This window comes from Gobio gobio (assembly GCF_949357685.1).
Source record: "Gobio gobio genome assembly, chromosome: 16".
Classification (NCBI taxonomy): domain Eukaryota; kingdom Metazoa; phylum Chordata; class Actinopteri; order Cypriniformes; family Gobionidae; genus Gobio; species Gobio gobio.
Window position 1 is genome coordinate 39,300,045 of NC_137109.1, and position 23,595 is coordinate 39,323,639.

General features: G+C 36.6%; 1 protein-coding gene across 5 annotated transcripts in view; it reads left to right on the forward strand.

The window, feature by feature from the left end:
• atp8a1 (ATPase phospholipid transporting 8A1) overlaps positions 1–23,595 on the forward strand; it is a 166,080-nt gene that overhangs the window by 79,865 nt on the left and 62,620 nt on the right. For 3 of the 5 annotated variants that reach the window (XM_079839789.1, XM_079839790.1, XM_079839793.1), the window contains exons 15-22: positions 2,070–2,114; positions 8,456–8,528; positions 10,334–10,439; positions 13,968–14,050; positions 16,592–16,641; positions 16,865–16,934; positions 17,608–17,692; positions 18,145–18,284. In XM_079839789.1, coding sequence (XP_079695915.1) covers positions 2,070–2,114; positions 8,456–8,528; positions 10,334–10,439; positions 13,968–14,050; positions 16,592–16,641; positions 16,865–16,934; positions 17,608–17,692; positions 18,145–18,284 — 652 coding nt within the window. The remainder of the gene's footprint in view (positions 1–2,069; positions 2,115–8,455; positions 8,529–10,333; positions 10,440–13,967; positions 14,051–16,591; positions 16,642–16,864; positions 16,935–17,607; positions 17,693–18,144; positions 18,285–23,595) is intronic. The other 2 variants (XM_079839792.1, XM_079839791.1) reach the window with 1 other exon arrangement.

A 23,595-nucleotide genomic window follows, 5' to 3' on the forward strand; every position in this document is an offset into this window, starting at 1 on the left:
TATTGATGCATAAAGTTAACATTAGCCTGCAGTTCCCTTTTGTTATGGAGAAAACGTACATTAGCCATGATGGGCTGAGGGGAGTGATCAATGTTTACATTTTCTCCCGTTTGAGTCTAGCTCTTATTCCTCCCTTCTTTTTCTTTCCCCTACTTGTTACCTTCTTGTTTTGAGGTCTTGACTCCGATTCTGGTTTGAATCCGCAACATCAACAGCCATAACCTTTTCCAACTAGGCTGCACCACCTTTTTAACAAGTTCTTTTGAGAGTGTCTGTTTGAAGTGAGCTGAGCTAGAGCAGTTCTGCAGGGATATTTTCGTGCAAGTCTCTCAGGTACCCTACTGCGCTTCACTTCTTCTTTCTCTACCTTGTTGCTCAAAGCTCTTTTTCTCAGTAACAACCCAAAGGGTCTGACACGGCTAGCATTTGTCGGTTTTTAAAGCATGTTTGTTTTAAAAGACAAAGTCCCACCCGTCTGCAGAAATCTGTTTTGTTTGGATGCTGAAGAAGTCGTCGAGTCTAATACCTGCAGGACTTGTGTTGGCCTATATTAGCGTAAATGCACTGTTCCCCCTGCTGAAATGCAGTTCTTCTGTTTCAGCGTACTAAACAATTCTCTTCCCCCTGAGGCTGATGGTACGGAGTCTGATATGTGCATGGCCAGTCAACCTGCCTTTTGTTTTTGTAGTTTGTCTCTCGAGTCATAATTTGGGTTTGAAATACGCCACATGAAGCAATGTGTTCAATGCCAATACCTTTTACCCTAGCAATATTTTCGCAACATAAGATCAATAATAGCACATTGGACAGATTTTTCTTTCCTTTTCCAATGTCTTTTCCTTTCACTTTTCTTATTTCATCAATTTGCTGTTATTTTTTTACTTTTACTGTCTCTTTTCCTTTTCTATTTTCCTTGCTTCCTTCCTTACAAATATTTTCTGAAGTAATGTATTCCTACATTCGAAACAAACCCCATTCAAAAAGTACTATGGCTGTACCCTGATAAAGTGACTTTATCAGATGTACCTGAATACCGTAGTACTTTGATGTATACCGTGGTACTGAATGATTGTACTATGTAAAGGAGACTTCAAAGAATAACTTGACTATGGCCAACTATGGTTGGCACGTATGATACCATGCGACACATGGCACTTATTTGATATTGTTGTGTCATGTGCGCATTGCTCTTTCAAAACACTTTCTACAATACACACAACTCCCTTCATTTCCCTAGTGTGCTTTTCTCCCTTTGTGTCATAATACTCCCTCTGCTCTTTCTAACTTTTTCCCTCACCAGTGTCTGGTCCTTAAACACATGGTCAGGCCAGTGTCCACTCGTATTACAATTAACAAAGCCCTCAACGCCCAAATCTGTTGACCTGAGCAAAGATGCGAGAATAATTTGCTGCTGTCAAGCCGGCAGCGGTGGCTGTGTCTCCCTATCCCAGCAGATACAGTTTAGCAGCCAGCAATTCATCCACTTCCCCTCTACAAGCACTGGCTTGTCTTACTAGCCTTTCTATCTATTAGATAATGTAGCCATTCCAGCATTCACCTAATTATTTGCCTTACCTAGGATTTGTGCTCTTTAATTAGCTGTAATTATGCAGTTTATTGGTTAGTCATCCTCCCTTACCCTTCAAATTCATGAGAGGTCTGTTTCATTAAATCTGATACTTTGTTAGATAATTAATAAGGATAAATATTCAATAGTTTTTCCTTGCAGTAAATACATGTCTAATTACTTATTTTGGATCTTGCATCTCTCAAAAAAATCCCTTTTATTTTCTTTAGTCTAACTTTGCTTAACGTGTTTGCCTCTGCAGAAATACGTTTAATAAAATACGAATCAGATGTATTGAGATGCATCTGTTTATGTTAATTTATTAATTAAATCATAAATATAATGATAAATTGTCACCGCTTTCTATTCAGAGAATATAAATATATTCTCCTAAACTCATTTCTATATATCTGATTTACTGCACTGGCAGACATGCAGGGTAAACGTGGTCATTTCGGTTCAGATCTGTTCTGTCTGTAACTCTCTTCACTCCACCCAACAGTCATGCAGCTGAAGTTGAGGATGGTAGTTTTGCGGAGGAGGACTGGTAAGGACCAACACCATTGGCTTTTTGTTTTATGCTTCTGTGATGTGTTCTTGCAGTGTCGCCTTGTGAGAAATGTGGTTTGAGCCCTTTTCTTGTGATGTGGTTGTGTTTATTGGACTTTGTTTGCAATGTTTCACCCTAAATGAGTGTGAAGGCAGATTCATGTTGAATGTAAATGGAAAGGGAGCTGTTGTCTAATATTCTGTGCTGTGCTTGTTTGATTTAATCTAATAACTTTTTTTTCCCGATCTGTTGTTTTGGGGTGTACTGTATGGTTAAAACAGCAACAGGTGTTATTTTCTGTTGTAGACCAGATGCAGGTTGTCTTTCATTTCTCGGAACAAACTTGTTTACTGTAGACTTTAAAATATGAGTCTCTCTCTAAAATAATGTATTTTAAATGTATTTTTACATTTAAAAAAAATGTATAGCACACAGTAACTGTCAAAAGTTTGGAAACATTAATTTTTTTTAATGTTTTAAAATAAATCTCTTATGCTAATCAAGGCTGCATTTATTTGAGCAAAAATACTGTAAAAACAGTAATGTTGTGAAATATTATTACAAATTAAAAGTACTTATTTCTGTTTGAATATATTCTAAAAATGTTTATTCCTGTGATGTCACAGCTGAATTTTCAGCATCATAACTCCACTCTTCAGTGTCACATGATCTTTCAGAAATCGTTCAGATATGCTGATTTGGTGCTCAAGAAACATTTATTATCTTTTTTTATGTTGAAAGCAGTTGTGCTGCTTAATATTTTAGTGGAAATTGTGAAATTTTTTTCAAGATTCTTTTGATGAATAGAATGTTCAATGAACATCAGTTAATTGCATGTATTAAGTTTATTAAAGCATTAATTAAATAGAAAAATCTTTGCAAAATGTATCCTTGATGAGTAAAAGTAATTTCTTACCACAAATGTTTGAATGGTATCGATTCCACAAAACGTCAAGTATCACTTTTTAACATTGATAATAATAAATGTTTCTTGAGCAGAAAATCCGTATTTTAGGATTATTTCTGAAGGATCATGTGACACTGAATACTGGAGTAAACGATTATTTTAAATTGTAATAATATTTCACAATATTACAGTTTTTACTGTATTTTTTGATCAAATAAATGCAGCCTTAGTGAGCATAAGAGACTTATTTTAAAAACATTAAAAAAAAATTGTTTCCAATTTTTGTCAGGTACTGTATATAGCCAAAGTTAGATATTCTAGCAAAAGTTTTCAGATTTTAGTTGCTGGGACAGTCCCCCTGTGTAACCTGCAGTTAAAAGTCTGATTACTAATTTATGTAGGTTTATAACCAGTCTTCAATGTAGGAGTCGGTTTTCCATGGGATTGAACTCAGAACCATTATGATTCAACGCCATCCATATCATGACACACTCTATGATTTGTAACTGGAATAGCCAAACTCTAGACACATTCATTTTAGACAACACTAATAAAATATAAATGGAGCGCCAGCTTGAAAATGTAACTTCCCACTTGGACATTACTGAAATATCCCTCAGAGCTTATGAGAAGTAAAAAACCCTTACTGACATCCAGTAGTATCACTTTATCTGGGTGAATCTGTCCGGGTCATATTTCACCCCAAAAAAGAAATTCTATTTTGAATAAAGGCTATAAAAGACAGACCAATTCTCATTTTCCGCTATATATATTAATGCTGGATATTGTTAATGTTTACTTTACTGCATTTATGCTGATTTAAAATGTCAATGTATTACAGTATTTCTTTACTTCTAATATAGTACAAATATTCTTAATTGCAGTAAAGAATGATCCTAAAATGGTCTTTATTTTCTTTAGCCTAAATAGATTTATTTTAGACTTTTTTGAATTTGGGGTAAAATGTGTCTAATAATGTATGCATGCAAAATATGTGGAACTTTTTTTCTATACTGTAAAGCAGCAGTTTGTTTAGCAATGGACTGTTTCTCTTTTTCCTGATTCTTTATGCTTTGAAAACGATGACTTGGGATAAATTCCACTTCTAAATTTACAGTATTGCCACAGGAGCACCATTATAATTGAAATCAATCTTCCATATCCAGCATGGACCCCATGAGGACAGACGTGGTCTCAATTTGCATTTTGTGAACGGGGCTCTAGAGATCTCTATAGTGTCCCTAGAAGAGCAGGATTCCTGTGGAGAGAATGGAAAGTCTCTGTTGTGTCCATTTAGATATCTTCGTAACTCTAATAAGTTGAAATTAAAATCTATCTTTAGAAAGTTTGTCGGGTTTATCTAATGAAGCCTAGTAGGGATTGTATTGCACTCAAAATATTCAGTAAAATGAAATTAAATAGTGCATTTTAACTTGAACCTGTATGAACTTTGATACTTTCTACTGCAGAATCCTGAAATTGAGTGGAAGTAACCCAAACAAATCCCTTGTGGGCAAAGGCATTTTACAACCAAAAATGTCTTTCTTTTGTGGAACATGAAAAAGAAGATGCTGATAACATTGAACCCCACATTTTTCAAAAAATCATCTTTTGTGTTCGTAGGTGGGGGGAAAAGTCATACAGGTTTGGAGTGACATGGAGGTGAAAATTTGAATAAGCTATTTATCTAACTAAATGTGTTTGTTAAAGGCATAGTTCACCCGAACATTCAAATTTTGTCATCATTTACTCACCCTCAAGTTGTTCCAAACCTGTATGAATTTCTTTCTTCAGCTGAACACAGAAGATATTTTGAAGAATATGGGTAACCAAACAGTTGAACGGACCCCATTGACTTCTATAGTATGAAAAAAAATTAAAAATACGGTGTGGTCAACTGTTTGGTTACCAGCATTCTTTAAAATATCTTCTTTTGTGTTCAGGAAAAGAAAGAAATTCATACAGGTTTGGAACAACTTGAGCATGAGTAAATGACAAATTCTTCAGTTTTGGGCAAACACTCCACTCAACAAATAAAAACCATGTGGTCTCAATGCAGATGGATATAGTAAAGTTCTGTTTTATACATTTAAATGAATTGCACGCAGTTAAATTTTAATTAAAACAAATATTTTTGGAGTGTAAACAGAAGTTGCATGTGTCAAGCAAGAATAAAAGCATACAGAGCAAATAATGATTGCCGGAAAGACTGGGGTTCCCTGTTGCGGCAAAATATGAGAACTATTGTCTGTCTTTTTCCAGATAAAAGCTGCTCGAGAATTTCATCATTAACTAATGCACTGCATATGCAGTAGCTGTCTTTGAGCTGTGAGCGTTGAGTCCGCAGGACAGGATTGTAACTTCATTTGAGCAGTGGAGCCATGTGCAGGGAAACAATGGAAGTGCGCGCGCGCGTGTGTGTGTGTCTCTTGTGGGAGTTGTGTAAGCAACACACTGACATATGCCTCCTGCCCCTCCACCTCTGCTGTTTACTCTGTTTATCCCTCTCATAAACATGCACACATTTAAACAATGGCGAACTGCTTACTTCTCAGATATACTGGCCTGTGTGTTGTGCGTGATGGAGAGCGTATTAACGTGTTTATCTGTTATAGTCCATTATAGTTCAATACTGCAGTAGATTGCAGGAGGGATATGAATGAACAAGCAAAATCGGGCCATCGAGGGCCAATAACTACAGTGCTGCATTCTGTTTCCATGGAGACGATTGCCCCGCTGGGCTATGGATCACTAATAACAGAATCTGTGTTCAGAATGGAATACTAGCGTGCACAGTCTTCTCTGAATACTGCTTACTACTTCTATAAATAGCAGGTGATGCTATATGCATTATGCAACGTTAAGCATTTCGAAGGGTTATATGCAACATCATTGTTACATGACCTCATTACTTATGTTGGTATGTCATTACTTTATGATGGTAAACTAATTTTGTATTAAAGGCTTACCTGTTGGCAATCAGATCAAATAATGTTTGCAAAAATTACTATAACTATTATAATACTTCTGGTTCATTCAGGTTGAGTGAATTGCATTGTGGGATAAAGTAGTTAGTGCAGTGTTCTCTGCATTTTATTTGATCAAAAATGCAATAAAAATGGTAATGTAAAATATTATTACAGTGTAAAAGAACGCTTTTCAAATTTAATGAACAGCATTTATTTGAATTGAAAATCTTTTGTAACATTATAAATGCCATTACCTTTTGATCAATTTAATGCATTCTTGCTTGTTAAGTATTAAGTTATTAAAAAAAAAAAAACATGCTGTTCCTCTGGGGGAAAATGTTTAATGTGAAAAGCTGTAAACTTACATGTATCTATTTATAGTAATGTGAAATATGTTGTATCATTGTATTTCTATGTGTACATGTGCCCTAGTTTTTGCTCAAAGTGCCCCGTCAGCACGGCAGCGGTGATCCAAGCGTTTGTTGCATGATGTGTGGCTTTTTCTGTTCGGAAGCTACATTTTCTGCTTGTTGCACATTCGGACTAATGTTCGACCAATGCATTTGAATACTTTTGAAACCTGAACCTTTGTGTGTGTGAGTGAAAGGAGCATGTCTGCACGTATCCCTGCACGTATTGAGGTGCTGAGAGACAGGAAATTGGATTTTGCTGGTACCAGCGCAGTTTCATAATGTGCTCTTCTTAGTGTGATAGATTTGATTTTCATCCTCCTTCACAATGCCCCCCAATTCCCTCCCCACCCCCATAATTTTGTCTTTACATGGACATGACATCCTCAGTCTAAGAGATGAATCTCACCAACCGATAAGCTACAACATGTTTGATATAATGCACCAGCGAGGTGAACAATGCTGTACGCTGAATCCAGGGTGACGAAACATTAAAATTTTCCTTCCAGACTCCTTTGCCAGAAGCCACAAATCTCACCTAACCTTTTCACCGTCAGATTTATATGGTTCTGATTTCAAGATGATGACCTGTTCAAGTGTCCTTTCCTCGCTGACTTGGGAATGGGTTTATATGTAGTATGTGAACTGGTTCTTAAAAATGTCATGTTCAGCATACGGCCATAGATATGTCCGCTACTGAGCCATTGAATGGCCTGTATATCACAGACCCACTAATCAATATCCTTCCTAAAAATGCTGTAGTCTGCAAGGTGTAAATTCAGTGCGCCTCTGCTGGCGAGAGTGTCAGTGGCTGGTCACATGATGTTTGTACCTACTCTAGAGCAATGTTTTGTGAATAGTAAGTGGATGGGTTTGGTTATAATGCAAGAGCTTTAGTGTCTGTTAATGTGGTACTAATGTTAAGGAAGGATTCGGGGTGTTTGCGGGTCAAAGGTAAGGAGCAAGGCATGTGAGGGAATTAATATTAATGTTTTGCAAAGATGAGCTTTCCCTGGTGAAGGGGCTCTTTTGCATAATGTTAATATTGATGAGATCTTTATAATCATCTCTTGTGTTTTCTTTGCATTAGGTTTTATTTAATAGCTAATCATTATTTTACTAATTAAGAAAATAACTGCTCTTGCCATTGTTTGGAATGGGATGTTGTTGTTGTTATTATATACTTTACCCCCCCCCCCCTTTTTTTTTGGTTGTGAAAATCCCCTATAAATTAAATAATCTTCATATGGTTAGTCACACGTGTACATTACATTTTAACTTTACTTAATACATGCTTGTAGAGGTCTGCACGTGTTCACCTGCTTTCAATGATTTTCTTCCCAATCCTGCTAAATTTAGATCTCGTTTCTAGAATCTCCCATTTAAATTTCCTCTAAAGAAAGAGAGTGACTAGGGATTACAAATATAAAATGTTGGGTATACAATACTTTTATTTGTTATTTTTGTCTTATGATACTGTCAACACCGTAAAAAAATGGAAAGAGGAAAAATAGGCTAAATTAATTGCGACATCTGTGCAAATGCAAATAGATGAAAACTGTTGGCTTACTAGCTATAGCCTACTGCAAAATGAAGTCTTTTTTTTTTTACATCCATGCAAGAGACGGTTTCAGTACCGAACGTCTCTCCGAAACGTTCTCTCTGAAGGTGCTCTCGTGGATGGGATGCAAAGAACATATAGCTTATTGCCAGGTCGCTCAGGGCATGAAACACTTCAGCCTCTTAATTCTTGCTTTTGTTAATGTTACCTTAATGTAATTTGGTATATTTTTTTTTAAATTATACAATCATTGACAGATCCCCTGCACTACCACTGCAGACCCCCTAGAGCTCAAAAATGTAAATGGGACTTCATAGACAAGCAGACTGATGCTTCGCAATTGGAGACAAATTATTTTTCCGATCATTTTCATTACGGATGGAGAATTGTTGTTTTTCAGTGAAGGGAGACAAAATGGCCCTTTTGTTTATAAATGAGAGCACCTGTTTCTGTATTTATCTCTGTCTTCCTTCATATCTCTCTGTATGCAGTCACAGCTCTCAGTCCACAGAGGAAACTGGATTTAATGACCCCAGCTTACTGGAAAACCTCCAAAGTAATCATGTAAGTACTGTAATGGCATCACAGCTGCTCAGTCATGCCCAGCCAGCCAGAAATTTACACACAGGCTCTGATATCCACACACTCACACCTCAGGTCTTCCGTCATGGCTCTTTTCTTGCTCATATCAGCTCTGTATTGCCCACCTGGGTGTTTAGAAGTAGTGTACAATCACAAAACTAGGCCTTTTGTCAATGTTAAGGCTAGTTCACACCAAGGATGTATAAGGTACAAGGACTATTATGATAAAGATATAGTTCAACAAATCTTTCTACATAGAAAAGTAATAGCAGAGTCCACACTACAACTATAACGGCACAGACGAAACGATATCGTTGGAATCGCTTTCGGAGCGATAAAACATGCTTTAAAGAGCTTGAGCATTTAAAGCAGCAGACTACAAAACTGCATGGCACACTTAGAATTAATAGAACGATATTGTGGGTTGGTGTGGAGACTATAGTTATCGTTCTTGGTGTGAACTTTATTCTCTACTGACATGAGACTTTTTATTACATGAAAGTACCCTATGTGCAGGTACTCAGGAGTAAGATATTTATTTGAACCTTAGTGGTTTGTATGTGTACGTTTTATTGAATCCGGTAAGCTGTTTGCGCACAGGGTCTTTCGGTTGGTGACTCAAGAATTTGTGGCTATCAGTAACCAAGACGGGTCAGAGAACCCTCAGCAGAATGCTTTCATTTCTCTGTCACTTTGAATCAGACATGAACGCGCGCCTTTGTGGCGGTATACAGCTCCTCATGGCCACCTGAGCTTCTCTTGCCTTTGTTAGTTCCATCCAAACAGCCCTTTAATTCGTGTTCCCTCACATGACAGTTAATCAATGAATGCCACAAGGACATAGAAAATCTTTGTAAATCGTTAAATATTGTGAGTGGATTCACTGTGCAAAAAACACTACGTGTGCGATTATGTTGAGTTTGTCTTGATATATACATTTATAAAGGAAATCTAACTCATTTGGATCTTGGAACAGCCAACAATCCATAACAAGAAGATATGAAACTGTTAGATGTCTCAGAAGGTCTTTATGGTTCTGCTAAATACTTGTAGTGCCAAACCATGTAGTGCGTTATTTGTCAATAATAATATCTTAATCCTATCAATCAATCCTAAAAAGAATTGATATGTAAATGTAATAAAGCTAAAACTGGAGTAATATGATTAAAATACCTAGTTGGTGTCAGTAATCTGTAGCAGTGGCATTTTGTACTAATTGAAGCAGTGATAAAAATGTGTTGATTTAAAGTAGAAAACGGCCTTACAATAATCCATATAAAGTGAAATAAAAGCTTGAATAAGCTTCTCTGTGTCTTTAAAACGTATAATTTGTCTCACCTTGGAAATATTTCTTAACTGATAAAAACACAACTGGACCAACTTATTAATGTGATATTCAAAATTAAAATTGGTGTCAAAATAAACAAAAAAATTTCACTACCTGCTGAATATTGGGGAACACTTTATTAAGAGCGAACTCAATCTGACTTTGATTAGAGCCCTTACCGATTATCACAACTCCAGTTTTATCAGTATTTAATTGCAGAAAGTTACAAGCCGTTTTTTAATATCTGCTAAGAATCCTTGGAGGACATCTAAGCTTGTCAGATCATTGGATCGCAGTGATAAGTATAACTATAAATCCTCTGCATAGCAGTGAAATATGTATATGTTGTTACAGTTCGTAATGCATAAATTGAAAACAAAATTTGTCCTAAGCAGGGAGTTTGACTGCCTTTTCTTTTCGTAGTTTCTTATGGTTTTATTTTTGTTTTTTTTCTACACAGCCCACTGCTCCGGTCATTAAAGATTTCATGACCATGATGGCTATCTGTCACACGGCTGTCCCTGAACGCACTGACAACAAGATCACCTACCAGGCAGCGTCCCCAGGTCAGTCAAAATGCCAATACTTATTTACATTGGGGCTGTCAGTTGTTTAAAAATGTAAATCAAATGAATTACGTGACATGCCGATTAATTACAAATATTTTTTTTACTCCGTATTAATTACAAACTTTTGATAACTATTTGTTGGAAAAAAAGCCCACAGATGAAGACCCCCCCCCCTTATATTTACACTACTGTTCAAAAGTTTTTTTTTATTAAATTTTTTTAAATTAAGACTTTTATTCAGTAAAGATGTATTAAATTGATCAGAAGTGACAGTAAAGACATTTATAATCTTATAAAAGATTTTGGTTTTAAATAAATGCTGTTCTTTTGAACTTTCTATTCATCAAAGATTCCTAAAAAAAAAAAATAATAATAAAAAGGTTTTCAACATTTATATTTAAGAAGATTTGTTCTGCTTAAATATTTTGTGAAAACCTTTTTTCAGTTTTTAATATTGATGATAAGTAATGTTTCTTGAGCACCAAATGAGCATATTAGATTGATTTCTGAATGATCATGGGGCACTGAAGACTGGAGTAATGATGCTGAAAATTCCATCACAGGTAGAAATTATATTTTAATATATAATTATTAGTGCTGTGAATTGATAAAAAAAAGGCAAATTAATCGCATTCTTTCTGTAATGACTCATGATTAATCGCAATTTAAAAAAAGTTTTTAAAGGGGTGGTAAAACACATTCTTTCGAAGGCTTGATTGTGTTTGTGGGGTGCACTGTAACACGTGTTCATGCATCGTTTAAAAAAAATTCATTATTTTTCATATATTTTACCTTTATTCTACACTGCTCGGTCCCAATACGCAATTGCAAATACAGACGAATATTGTCCATTATGTCACATTTTCCGGTCTTCTCCTCCGACCCCTGTCTGTCTCGTGCTTTGATTTATGATGGGCAGCATATATCTGCTGCAAATGCGACCGTGTTCCCCTCTGCCTCATACACACATGCATATAACATGTTGTATGTTAAACACACTGGAACGCACCCCCGTCCCTAGGAAGGCTGAACAAAGTTGACCTGCAATCCGGATGAAAATAGCAGCGTTTCGTCGGCATTGCGGCAACAACACTCCAGCCTACTAACTCTTCTCCACAGCAATACAAAATGGCCTCGAAATATACAAAATCCCCCTTATTTAATATTCTCGGAGGAGGGGTTTATGTAAATATTGGGGTTGGTGGTGTCAGAGACCCTGGAGGAATGTCTGCAGTCCCTACCGGTCGTTTGCTGTAGTCCTTAGAAATTGATTTCTTTAAAAGCAAATATCTCCCTTTGCTTTAAACTTTGAACGTTGTAACTTTGCAGATGTTGTTTATGCTCAAACAGCAACATTACACACTAGCTAAAGTTAGTAAAGTGAAATCGTGTTTTACCACCCCTTTAATATTTTGATATTGTAATAATTTCAGTTACTCTCCAAATTAATGAAGAAGCAATTTGAAGACGTCATATTTTAAATATTTGTTGTAATGGCATCTTTTTATGAATGAAGGCCAGTATCACTGATACTAATGTCTCTATGAAGCCATTAATGACGTCACATTACAGTACAACAGAAAGCTACCAATTTCAACATTTATTAGGCTTTACAAAATAACAACTTTTAATTTAATTGAACTTAAAACAATCTTTACATAAACCCATTATAATAAATGTTATATTTGCCCATGGCCTTCCCTGTTAGACATAGTCTACACAGAAATTGAATAATGTTATCAACACCTTTCTTAATTGCATAGATAATAAATTAAATCTAGATTAATTATCATTAAAGCTAAAAAATGTTCTGTTCCCGTTTGATGAACATTAACGACAGACATCCTCAGTGCTGCTGTCACTTTAAGATCGGCCTCTGCCGAGCATGACGCGGATCTGGCGCGCTGTCCCGCGCATCTTATTTTCTCACAAGTTTATTAACATTTAAGGCGTTATTTAACTCATTTAAGTCTCCTAATTTGAGAATACTCGACACAACTGGCATTTTGGCAAAAAAAATATTTTGTGTGCACGAGACTGCATATGTGTGTGTGTGTGTGTGTCGGGTGTCCCTCGATTAGCTTCCTAGGTGGTGAATCAGTATATTGTGTACATGAATGTGGATGACTCCCTGATCAGTGCCCTGACTACTGAACTAGGGAGCCGATTGAGACGCACCCACACAGACAGGACATTGACATACAGTGCGTTCTCTTTTGTCTTGTCGCGCTTAGATTGTTTAAAAGCAATTACATAAATAGGAGCATGATCATATAATGTAACGCTGGGCAAAAATGAATATAAAAACGGACTTAATTGCGTTAAATATTTTGAATACGTTAAACTGAAAAAATTAATTGCCCGCGTTAATTTGCCCAGCACTAATAATTATAATTATATATTTTATATATTATTAGTGTATATATATATATATATATATATATATATATATATATATATATATATATATATATATATATATATATATATATATATATATATATATATATATATATATATATATATATATATATATATATATATATATATATATATATATATATATATATATATATATATATATATATATATATATATATTAGTACATGTATAATTATTAGTACATGTATAGTATATATAAAACAGTAATTTTTTTTTATTAAATAAATGCAGCCTTTGTGAGCATGAGATATATTTCAAAAACTTAAATCTTACTGACCCCGAACTTTTGAGTGGTATTGTGTGTTCAATAGATAAATCTATAAATATAGCAGATATAGATGTTGTTCTACTAATGAAGAAACCGATCCACAAATGAATCATTTGAACTAATTTTAGTGTTCCGCACACCAGGTAAACCGGCTCTCAGACAAGAAGGACAGCTGGTTGCTGTTGAAAGAGTACAGGAAGTGAATAGGGCAGCCACAGCATGCTCTTAATTACCCGTTGCTCTTTCTAATGGTTCTGATTTGGTTTTCAAATCTCTAGCAGACATGAGTGTTGAGTGTGAGAGCAGTGTTGTGGATCTGTTCTGTTAGGATGATTTTGATCAAGTTGCCTCACAACAGATATCATTTGTTTGCGCAAGACATTCATGAACGTGAAATAATGCAGGCAAAGAAACAGATGAGTTAATTAATGCCAGTTCACTCTCTCCGGTGCTTGCATTTGACACCTCCATGGTTATGCATAATTTATCTTTTCAGCATTTGTCAGAATTTATCTCTGGCTTTGAGGCTTAGCGAGAATGGTTTATGTGGCCCATTTTAATTTCACATCAGTGCAGCGGTGCATTGAATATTAGCCAGACCTGCGTTTGAGATAAATGGAAAGCATGGACGGCGTAAAGTGATTTTTGTAGAGACAGATCGGAGGACAAAAGGTAACAGCAGGTTTTAGGATTGCCACCTCATCTCAAACAGTTTGTCTGCTTAGTGTTGTGAACAAGTAGTCATATACCAGACGCTTTTATCCAGTACGACTTAACCGCCACCTGCCCTCACCACATGCTGTCTTGTTCCACAGATGAAGGTGCTTTGGTTCGGGCCGCAGAAAACCTGGGTTTCGTGTTCTCTGGGAGAACTCCAGACTGTGTTATTGTGGAGTCGGTAAGTAAAAACGTTGTGGGAATAGATGATGAGTTGCAGTGGGAATGTGACTCACCCTCTGTCATGCTGCATAGCTCACTCACACTTTGCACTCTGGAGAACTATTAAAGGCAATTTGTACTGCGGGCTCCCTCTTCAACACATCCACTATATCCTTATTATAATGTATGATCGAGAGGAAGCCATCGTGGACCTGTGGCAACTTCATTTCATATACTGAGTCAATGAATAGCGAACATTTTTTCTGTCTGAAACAAATAACCCTTTTACTAATACAGTCTTTTCTGGACTGCTGTTCGACTGTGATGCTACTGAATCTCCACAGCAAAAAGAGACTCAAATTAATATTTAAAACAATTGACAGTAAGATTTACTTTATTTACATTAGTTGATAAAACTATTTGGTAACACTTTATTTTACAGTGTCATTGTTACATATGTTACATGTACTTACCATAGTAATAACAGTAAATTATGCATAATTACATGCAACTAACCCTCAACCAAACCCTTATCCTATAGTAAGTACATGTTGTTAATTAATATTACCCAGTACTTAAATATATAATTACACTGTAACAATGGCACCTTAAAATAAAGTGTAAGCAACTATTTTTACAGCGTTTTCTTCAATTTAAAATTTTTAAGGACTGTGCAAATTTTGGGTCAGAAAGATTTTTTTTTTAAAGAAATTAATATTTTTATTGAGCAAGGATGTATTAAACCGCAGGGTGCTTTTAAAAGACCGTAAAGATTTTTACATTGTTAAAACCATTTATTTTTCAAATTTTAAACACAGTTTACACACACATTATTAAGCAGCTCAACTTTCAACATTTCTAATATGTTGAAAGTTGACATTTATAATCATTATTTATATTGTTATATATAATTATTTTAAAATGGATTTTTTTTTTTTATACATGTATGACTGTTCTTACTGTTTTTGATCAAATGATTAATAGCATATTAATAACTGTAGAAATTAGATTGTAAATTGTTACCCTTTTTAATTTTTTTTAATTGAAGACTGAATTGAAGATTAATTGAATTTAAGAACAAATAATTAGAAAAAATTCTCATGAGTTGGTTCTTTTACTGAATTGCCCAAAGGGACTAACAGTATTAAAAATTCAAAAAAGAACTTGCTGATTCTATCTCAGCAGTAACTGAATTACCATCTGACCATCTGGATATTTATGTAACCTGTAGTTATTGCAAAGAGTTTTAATGTAATGCTTGGTATGTCTTCCAAAAAAGAAATGGGTCACACTTAAGATTAGTGTCCAATTCTCGTTATTAACTTACTATTAACTACAACTTTTGCTTCAATAAACTCCTAATTATTGCTTATTAATAATTAGTTAGGTAGTTGTTAAGTTTAGGTATTTTGTTAGATTAAGGGATGTAGAAGATCGTCAAGCAGAACAAGGCATTAATATGTGCTTTATAAGTAGTATATATAATACTATAAGTATAATGGTTATATGCAACTAGTTACGGTGATGGTGAGAATTGCACCTTAAACTAAAGTATTACCAATTTTTTGCTTCTGTTGGTTTGAAATGAAAGAGGAGTTGAATTAAAAAGAGATGCTCTATAGGTTTTTCTGACTGTGTTTCGCAGTATCGGATGCAATTTTTCTCACCCTACACAATGTCTCAATGGAGAAGATCTGGGGAATGCGATGGTTTGATGCAGTTGCATGCAGTGCCTCCCCCCACCCCTCTGTTTCTCACTCTTTCTTTAGTTGTAAAGAAAAAAATGTGAGAAATGTTGCAGCACTGGAGGGGATAGTGAGAGAGCCAGCCGATGTGCTGAAGATATCTGCGCGGAGCTCTTAATAGAAACTTGCTGAGTGAAGATTAGAGAAAATTTAATTAGCGAGACAGAAAGCGCTGCTGTTTTCTTAGACCTGGGAGTGAGTAGTCACACTTTGCAGCTGTAATTGGTTAATCTGATGGCAGCGCCAGGGGAAGAGGGCAAGTCTTGCGCTTCCTGGCCAGTAACACGCTCTAATTTTGGCCCTTCAGTGCAAGACAAGTCCCATCATCCACCCCATCATCATACTCGCTTACCTCCGTAAGTCACGGGGGCCAAAAAAAGCAATTAAAAGTTTTAATTTCCTGCTGCCTGGTGTCAAGATGAAGTTCAGTCTTTCAAAATGAGCTAATAGAACGGTAGAGAGATCTCAAACTAATACAGTGTCCAAACCAAGCGTGACCATTTCAGTGACAAGTAATTGTATTTTAATAGTAATATTTATATATATTTTATTGATTTATTTATTTTTTATTTAACTTATTAACAATTTCCATAAAGAAAAGAAAATAGTCAAATATCTATTATAATAGAGTAAAATATTTGTGATTTATACAGTATGTTGCTTGGAAGAAAAAAAAGCATATTGGCCAATAATGGAGAAAGATGATTTTCAGATGATGTCATTACAATTTCTGCCTACAGAGGCTAACGGGACCATGCTAAACCATGACCTCTTGAGACGGTGTGTTGACGCTTTTCTGTTTTTCTGTCTTACAGCTTGGAGAGGAGGAGAAATATGAATTGCTGCATGTTTTGGAATTCACAAGGTAAATTATTGCTGCACAAGTAGGGTTCTTTTGTAGATGTCTCCTTGTCATGTGTTCAGCTCTGCCCATTCATTCTGCTGGATAGAAAACAAAAACGCCATGATGGTTTTGCTGTATTTCAGCATCATATTTACTCATAGTGGTGATGATTATAATGGCGTCAATGATTATGATAGTAACGGGGATGGATGATGGTGTTGTTTTTTCACCCCTCACCCAACAGTGTCAGGAAGAGGATGTCAGTCATCATGCGCACTCCATCAGGAAAGATCCGCCTTTATTGCAAAGGAGCTGTGAGTATCTGTCTGTTGCTATGGAAACAGAGAGCCGCCAGACGCTTGCAACTAAACCCTGGCCACTGAGTGTTTTCCCTTGTGAAGAAGTGAAGAGCCAGACATATGCACAAAGCACACTGCCTTTGCACTGATTATTCTTTTGGTTATCGAGTAATCTGCCGATTATTCCTTCAGTTGTCAGTTTTCTGTAACCTGTTAAAAACACTCGTCTTTCTCAATATTCCCTTTGAACACAATTTGCATAAAAATCAATTTGCAAATTAAAGGCTGTAAAATACATTAATATAGGCTGCAAGCTACATTTTAAATCATATAACATTTTTATTAGTATTTTCTTTTGATCAATTTGTAATTTTAGCCTTAATATAATATTGATCTGTGTGTGTCTGTGTGTGTAAGAAATGTTAGAGTGTGTAATACAAGCTGGCAGCTCTCTTTAGTGCTCAGATAGAGAGAATGATGGAAAGAGATGTTTTCACATCCCAGCTGTTGTGTAATGCATTAAAACGGATCAAATATTAAAGTGTTACTATAAATATGTTCATGAAGGAAAGGAAGAATGAATGTATTAGTCAGACATATGTTATCACTCTCTTTTCCTCTGTGCTGCCTTCACGGGTCACATAAAAAGCAGAGTAGAAGAATTATGCCCCATGTTTTTGTCTCCCAGGACACCGTGATCTATGAGCGATTAGCAGACAGCTCCAGATACAAGGACATCACCCTGAAACACCTGGAACAGTTTGCCACAGAGGGTGAGAGACAAACACATCTGCCTAGAATCTGCGTTCTCTCTTCCGTTCATCCGTAATCAAATGTTAGTCTGTTCTTAACCCCACAATCAAATCACTGTAGGTGTGATGATGGTTGCCAGATCCTCGCTTGGTGAGATCAATGAGTGACTGATGTGAAATGTGTGTGCTTGAGTGGGCTGGCGACCTGCAGTGATTCACTCTCGTGAAGACACTGCCCCCTGGTGGAACAACTGAGATGTGTCAGTCTAATAGAAACCTCAAGCAATCAGTAGCTTTGTCTTTTAAACACCCTGCATGAATAATTCATGTTGAGCGGGGCTCATCCACTCAGCTGACGATGGCTTTCTTCTTCAGAAAGATTAGAGGAAAGGGATTTTCTGAGGACAGGAAGATGTTGAGAATTAGCATATCTAAGAGAAGCTCATGTATTCATCTTTGTGTGTTTTATGCAGGTCTGCGCACACTGTGTTTCGCTGTGACAGACATCTCAGAGTCGACCTACCAGCAGTGGCTGGAGGTTTATCATCGCGCCTCAACGTCTCTCCAAAACAGGGCACTCAAGATGGAGGAAAGCTATGAACTGATTGAAAAGGTGAGGCATCCAAATAGCTTTTTCAGTGGGCACAAATAAAGGGGTCTCCATTCAAAGGTCACAGAATCTTCCAGAACATTATATGTTTCTCCTTGCTGCAGCAATAATAAGCCATAAAAAAAACTGCAAGGGAAGGCAATATATAATAATTTATTATTTATTATTTTCTTCTACACAAACAAGTACCACCAAAATGTGTCATGGTATTACCTTCGATAACTATAGTATCATACCATGATTTTTGGATGTGTTGTTGAACCTTTGGGTAATTTTTTTTATAAGAAATTACTTTTATTCAGCAAGGACAATTGATTTGGTCAAAAGTGACAGTAAAGACATTTATAACTGTACAAAAGATTTCAATTTCAAATAAACACTGTTCTTTTGAACTTACTATTTTATGAAAACAGCCCTACAAATTAAAAAAAATAAAAACATACGAAATGCTTATTAATGCACACTGAAGGATCATGTGACACTGAAGACTGGAGGAATGATGCTGAAAATTCCATCACAGGATTTATAAAAATATAAATACATATACAGTGAGGAAAATAAGTATTTGAACACCCTGCTATTTTGCAAGTTCTCCCACTTAGAAATCACGGAGGGGTCTGAAATTGTCATCGTAGGTGCATGTCCACTGTGAGAGACATGATCTAAAAAAAAAAAATCCAGAGATCACAATGTATGATTTTTTAACTATTTATTTGTATGATACAGCTGCAAATAAGTATTTGAACACCTGAGAAAATCAATGTTAATATTTGGTTCAGTAGCCTTTGTTTGCAATTACAGAGGTCAAACGTTTCCTGTAGTTTTTCACCAGGTTTGCACACACTGCAGGAGGGATTTTGGCCCACTCCTCCACACAGATCTACTCTAGATCGGTCAGGTTTCTGGCCCGGTTTCTTGAGCTCCCTCCAAAGATTCTCTATTGGGTTTAGGTCTGGAGACTGGCTAGGCCACGCCAGAACCTTGATATGCTTCTTACAGAGCCACTCCTTGGTTATCCTGCCTGTGTGCTTCGGGTCATTGTCATGTTGGAAGACCCAGCCTCGACCCATCTTCAATGCTCTAACTGAGGGAAGGAGGTTGTTCCGCAAAATCTCGCAATACATTGCCCCGGTCATCCTCTCCTTAATACAGTGCAGTCGCCCTGTCCCATGTGCAGAAAAACACCCCCAAAGCATGTTTCTACCACCCCCATGCTTCACAGTAGGGATGGTGTTCTTGGGATGGTACTCATCATTCTTCTTCCTCCAAACACGTTTAGTGGAATTATGACCAAAAAGTTCTATTTTGGTCTCATCTGACCACATGACTTTCTCCCATGACTCCTCTGGATCATCCAAATGGTCATTGGCAAACTTAAGACGGGCCTGGACATGTGCTGGTTTAAGCAGGGGAACCTTCCGTGCCATGCATGATTTCAAACCATGACGTCTTAGTGTATTACCAACAGTAACCATGGAAACGGTGAGACCCCACGAGGTGAGATCTTGCATGGAGCCCCAGTCCGAGGGAGATTGACAGTCATGTTTAGCTTCTTCCATTTTCTAATGATTGCTCCAACAGTGGACCTTTTTTCACCAAGCTGCTTGGCAATTTCCCCGTAGCCCTTTCCAGCCTTGTGGAGGTGTACAATTTTGTCTCTAGTGTCTTTGGACAGCTCTTTGGTCTTGGCCATGTTAGTAGTTGGATTCTTACTGATTGTATGGGGTGGACAGGTGTCTTAATGCAGCTAATGACCTCAAACAGGCGCATCTAATTTAGGATAATAAATGGAGTGGAGGTGGACATTTTAAAGGCAGACTAACAGGTCTTTGAGGGTCAGAATTCTAGCTGATAGACAGGTGTTCAAATACTTATTTGCAGCTGTATCATACAAATAAATAGTTAAAAAATCATACATTGTGATTTCTGGATTTTCTTTTTTAGATTATGTCTCTCACAGTGGACATCTGGCATCTACGATGACAATTTCAGACCCCTCCATGATTTCTAAGTGGGAGAACTTGCAAAATAGCAGGGTGTTCAAATACTTATTTTCCTCACTGTATATATATATATATATATATATATATATATATATATTACAATATAATTGTTGTTTAATAATATTTCACAATATTACTGTTTTTACTATATTTTTTATCAAATAAAGGCAGCATTAATGAGCATAATTCAAAAAATTTAAAAAGGTCTGACCAACCCTAAACTTTTGAACAATAGTGTAAATACCTTCACGGGCATCCAGGACATTGTTCCCGGTTGTCCTCCCACAAGCAACAGTCCTTTGTAATAGTTATTAAAATCAGCAACAAAGGACATGTTATGTTAACTGTTAAGTTAAGTTCATAAGGCAATTTGTCTTCATAAGAATGACAGTGTGAGGAAAAGTCAACATAGGCACTGGGGGATTTGAGGACAGTCTGCAGGTTATACTGCAGTCCTGTCTTCTTATGTAGGGCGGTTAGTTTGGCTGGTCCCAGAACAGTTCCTTAGCTTCAGTTTGATCTATGAAGGCTGGGTTTTCTCTGCTCACATGGCATCTGAAAAAGTATAAACGATTAGGCTCAAACCGTGAGGAAAGCACAGTAGTGGGCCTGTGGAAAGCTAGGCTCTGGAAGTGCTCGTCAAACATGGACGACTACCATCGTTAATCACTGGCTGAAGTAGCGCTGCCAACTATTTGGTGAAAATGGATCTAATCAATCATTTTACATAAAAGCCTCTCGTTTGACAGATGTAATTACACCTTTCCATCCGCAAGGGGGCAGCGGTGGCACCTTATGTTCCCGTTGGAAGTTAAACCCTTGAAACATCAGATTTTCTGTTTGAGAATAAGAGCAATAATTAACGCACAATTGAAATAGTAATTTTCAAATTAAGTTTACATACAATGATTCTTGGTTATGAAGAATTATTGCATGATTAATTAATTGTCTATTTTTTATGTTCTTAGTTGCACCTCATGTTGTATTTATCTTGCACAGCCCATTGTAGGACCATTCGTCTCAGGGAAACGTTACAGCATGTCATCATTTATATATACTTTCATATTGATGGAATTGACAGTACATTTTGCCTATTAAGATTCAAGAAAAATTTAAGGTTAAAAATACTAACAACATTCCACTTGAGGGCACATCAAATTGATTTTTCATTAAAAAAAATTGCACAAATCTAACCTTTCATTGAAGTAGAAGAATTGTAAGTGGGGGGAATCCCATTATGAAATAAAGGTTTTTCTCCAAAACACAGACTATTATTGGCACCACTAGAATTTATTTTTGAGTGAAAATATCTCTGAAGTATATTCCCATTCATGTTTACATATTTTTTTAGCACACCAGGGTGAATGTCAGTACGGCAGTGCGCATTTTACTTTCGGTTTAGAATTAGCGCCAGTTCTGGGGCGGGTTGCTTGAATTGTGGGTTCATTAGCCTTTTATTCTTAATGAAAGACACAACAACAAAACAGTACAACGACAAACTCACTTAAATAGGCGCTTTTACATTTTACTTTGAAACCAAATCTTCTGCGATCATCTTGTCAATCATCTCCTCACTCTCGTGATGGATGAAATCTGACTCCTGCGACTCTCGTTCACGCTGTATTAAACACGTTCAGTTTTTAATTGTAGTGTCTTTTCTCTAACTGAACTAAATAATTTTATTACTATATAATTCAAAACGATGGTGGGGAAGTTGCCGTGGTGGGCAAGTTCAGATACATGCCCTGGTATCATGGATTCTAGCAAATAGCAACAGATAAAAAATCAAAACCTGAACGCTTCTGCTAGAAATCTTATAATGGGTCGTGGTTGGGTCTTCTGTCAGGACAATGACCCAAAATAAACATCAACACAAAAATGTGACACTCAGCACAAAATGAAGCTTCTGCCATGGCCGTCCCAGTTCCCAGACCCGAACCCTATAGAAAATGATTAGGGTGAACTGAAGAGAATAAGCACCATGGAGCTGGGAATCTGAAGGATCTGGAGAGATTCTGTATGAAGGAATGGTCTCTGATCTCTTGTCAGATGTTCTCCAAACTCATCAGGCATTATAGAAGAAGACTCAGAGCTGTCATCTTGGGAAAAGGAGGTTGAAGCATAATTCTGACCACAACTGTTTAAATTCTGCCAAATCTTGCAGATTTTTTGAATCCAATTAATCTAAACTAGAAATAGAGCATGATATAAAATGTTGCATCATATCCAAGCCCCTGCATCTCTCTCTCTCTCTCTCTCTCTCTCTCTCTCTCTCTCTCTCTCTCTCTCTCTCTCTCTCTCTCTCTCTCTCTCTCTCTCTCTCTCTCTCTCTCTCTCTCTCTCTCTCTCTCTCTCTCTCTCTCTCTCTCTCTCTCTCTCTCTCTCTCTCTTCCTCCTTTGGTGCAGCTGACTTTCCTCTATGGGGTCCTGTCAAAATCCTGTCTGCTCCAAATAGGATCATGGCTGGTCAAAGGGCTGGGGGCTTCCTGAGAAAAACACATTAACAGTCCACAGTTTCCACATCTCTCTCTCTCTCTCATACTCACATAACTGAGTCTTTGTGATCCGAGCATGAGATACATTTCTTGAATGCCCCTCTGGTCCTACATTTGCATCTAACTGTAAGGATAGTCATCTGACTATAGGAAAACACCAGCAAGAAAGGATAATGTAGCTCAGCACACTCTTCCATGTTTAATTTAAAGTATAATGGAACACATGGATTTTCCTACAGCTGTACAAGTCTTTTGTATCACTTCGCAGTCTCTCTCTACTCATTGTTTGAAATATAAATTATCAATATTTCATGCTCATGTATTTATTTATTTGGTAAGTAGCTGTGTAATGTGTGGGTTAATGTAAAACCGGCTGGTCATTATCCCAAAATAAACCCCAACAGGGTGATACAAAATCCTGATCATGAAATGATTCAACACTGAACTGACTTGAGCTGAATAAGGACACCGAGCAGCCCTAAAGAAGACAATAGTGTCAGATTGAGTCAGTTCAATGTTGATTCAAATCAATTCAGTAACAGTGTCTTTGATGCAAAATTCATAAATTATGAAACAAATTGGATTGAGCTATGAAGCAGTTCTGCAGACAATAGTCCAGCTCAATTCAGCTCAAGTTTGTTCTCATCCAATAGTGTCAGTGCAGTCAAATTGATAATGTGTTTTAATACCCCAACTAAGCAAACCAAAGGTTCAGATGACCGAAATGATGGAGAGAAAAAAAGCTGGTTCTCTTCTGGCCAAATGAACGAACATTGTGTGATTATGATTCCAGGCTGCGTCACAATATACGTTGTC